Source organism: Protobothrops mucrosquamatus, unplaced genomic scaffold (genome assembly GCF_001527695.2).
Source record: "Protobothrops mucrosquamatus isolate PMUCROS unplaced genomic scaffold, P.Mucros_1.0 scaffold_239, whole genome shotgun sequence".
Taxonomy (NCBI): Eukaryota; Metazoa; Chordata; class Lepidosauria; order Squamata; family Viperidae; genus Protobothrops; species Protobothrops mucrosquamatus.
The window spans coordinates 39,589-42,557 of record NW_015386315.1 but is presented as its reverse complement, the minus strand read 5'-3'; the positions used below and the strand labels follow the sequence as shown (position 1 = coordinate 42,557).

The following is a 2,969-nucleotide window of genomic DNA, read 5'->3' as shown; positions in this document are numbered from 1 at the left end:
CAATAACATGGTGATGCACATTTCATTATCTGCTCCTCTGCTCTCTTAGATGCTCATGACTTAAGTATCCTTTTTCATTTTTTTGCACAAAACTAAACCAGAGAGGTTTTCATTATGCTTCCTTTTTTTCTTTCTTTTTTTGGCAACTTCTTAGTTGGTGATTCTATTTTCTACACGAAGCAGAACAAATGGTACGCTTCTTCCACTGGAAAAATACTGAAAATGTCTGTTGCTCTGTTCTGAGCCCTAAGAAGCTTCCCCTATTATGAATCCAGAATCCGCTTTCCTGAATCAAAATTCTGTGTTGTATATTCTGTGATGAGGGGAAAAAAATCTCTAAAGTACTACCTTATCCTTCTTCAGTAGATTTTCTGCAAAGCTAAACACATCCTTCTATTTCCCTGTAGAATTTAATTTCCAGTCCCTGATCACCCCAAATGTCCTACACTGGGCCCTTTTCAGTTTAGGAACCCTTTTTAAAATGTAGTCAGGTAAATAAGAGACATGACTTAGGGTGGGTTCTGACCAATGCTAAATAGAGCAGAAATGTTACTTCTTGTGATTGTAATTATACTTGAATATTTGTCCCATTGGAACACCTTTCAAAAAAAATCAAAGAGATAACAATTCCAATCGTGGATTTGGACTATTTCATTTCATTTGGCTCAAAGACAAACATTTTGTAGGAAAAAATGTTAATGTACATGACAAGAACAGTTCATACAAGACAACCAATTAGACAAACATACAGCGGATGTCTCTTCACTGGATTTGTTCAAATGGAAACTAGGCAGCTATCTTCTGGAAATTTTAATTTGGTTTCCTGCTCTGAGTGAAGTAGATTCAGTTATTTGCATGGCTCCTTCCAATTCTCTGATTTTGTGATTCAAAATTGTGATTCTGGGATTTGAGGTTTACACATATAAAGTTGTTAAGGTTGAGAAGCACAATATTAAAGCATATTACAGTAAACTTTACCTTACCTGTCTTGGTTGGTGTCACAGGAATCTCCAACCAGATCATTGTCAGTGTCTGACTGTAAAACCCAATAATAATAAAAATTAATTACATTATATATGATGAAAGGTTATGAATACTATATACTATCTTATAGAAAAAACTGCCATGTACATTGCACTGAAAAACCAATTATCTACACCAGCTTTTTCAAACTGGCATTTTGCAGAAAATTCTGGAGAGAATACCGTTTAAAGATACTTGGGGGAAATTGTCTGGTTGAAACTTTTCACAGTGGGCTTTTCTTCCTTTCTGAATATTTGTGGTCAAATGAAACCATCACCATTACCTTAGTAATAACATTTTGGGAGCTTATAAAAGTCTTCCTTTTTAGAAAACATTCAGGCAGTCATTTGATTAGCTATTAAAAACTGTTCTGATTTGGTACAGGTAATTCTCGACTTACAACCATTCCTTTAGTGACCACTCAAAGTTAAAATGGCACTGAAAAAAGTAACTTATCACTATTTTTTCACACTTACAACCATTGCAGCATCCCCATGGTCACATGATCAAAATCTGGATGCTTGATAACTGGTTCATATTTATGATGGATGCAGTGTCCCAGGGTCATGTGATCGATGGGAAAGCCAGATTCACTTAATTGTTTTATTAATTTACTTAACAACTGTGTCAAGAAAGGTCATAAAATGAGGCAAAGCTCACTTAAAGATTGTCTCACTTAGTAACAGAAATTTGGGGCTTAATTGTCATAAGTCAAAGACTACCTATATTAATTCAATTATTCTTGACTTCGCTCAAATTTATGAATGTAAGATGAAACAGCAATGGCTTTGAATACATCTTGTAAAATACTTTTTATAAGCCTGAAGTAAGACTAATACACTTGCAACTTTATAGCAATTTGCATTCTCATTTTTAATTCCACTGAAGACCAATGCCTTTGCAGATACAGCTATCTGCTCACCTGATTGGGATTGCTGATATTAGGGCAGCTGTCGCACGCATCACCAACACCATCATTGTCTCTATCTTTCTGCTCCCAGTTGGCTATTCTCTGACAGTTGTCCAAAAGATTCCTAATCCCTGAATAAAATTGCACACATAATTAATGTAACCTCATATTCACCAAAACACCAGGATGGGGAAAAATGTGTCCAAACAAATTCGCAGACCAGATCTCAGAAATTCAAGCACAATGACCAATTTTTGGTATCACAACTTTAGCTCAGGGGTTTTTTTTCCCATTGGGGGAAGGACAAAAATGAGGAAAGGGTTTCTTAAACCACTGCTAAAAGTACTATTTCCATCCATGTAAAAAGAAAAAGGCTGACATTTTTTCAGTTTCTGACATGGATAAATCTTTCCATGGCTGAAAAAAAAGGAAAAATAAATATTGGACCTAGCCATAAAAAGATTGTTCACCACTGCTCTACCTCACCTTAATTCTTAGGGTAGCCTGTTAGATAGAATGTAGAATGAGTTCACTGGGCAGATGTCTTTCAAATTATTACTTGGTTCATTTTTTTTATATGTTTATATGCAATATTATTTTAAACAGAGAGATGGAAAGATATCACTTGTGGATTAGCCTTGGTAGGATTGGGATGAAGGTGGTATATTCATCCTGGCCCTACTCAGTTTTTGTTACCATCCTTAACAAGATGAAATAGTCATAGGTTTTAGGACCTCCTAGAATGAGTGCTTCCATTGTTGATTCTGGATGCAATGGCAATTCCCCAAATGGATCCTCATAGCCATAATCATCACCTACTCTTTGAGCAGGAATTAAGAATCTGGGACTCCCGAGTTGTGCATGTGTTGTGTGTGAGAGTATCAATCTATCTATGCTTCATATGTAAAAATATGTGCCTGACCAGTGGCGGGATTCAAATATGGGAACAACTGGTTCTGTGTGTGGATGCCACTTCCGGAAGTCCATTCTGGGCCTGGGCAAAAAAAAATTAGCTACCGATTCTGCTGAAGTGGTC

The 2,969-nt window shown here is 36.2% G+C and overlaps 1 protein-coding gene across 1 annotated transcript in view; it reads right to left on the bottom strand.

Moving 5' to 3' along the window:
- The window catches only part of THBS4 (thrombospondin 4), a 43,065-nt gene that overhangs the window by 9,522 nt on the left and 30,574 nt on the right, over positions 1-2,969 (bottom strand). The window contains exons 14-15 of the mRNA XM_015829911.2: positions 1,946-2,064; positions 984-1,036 (exon numbers count right to left, since the gene is read on the bottom strand). Coding sequence (XP_015685397.1) covers positions 984-1,036; positions 1,946-2,064 — 172 coding nt within the window. The remainder of the gene's footprint in view (positions 1-983; positions 1,037-1,945; positions 2,065-2,969) is intronic.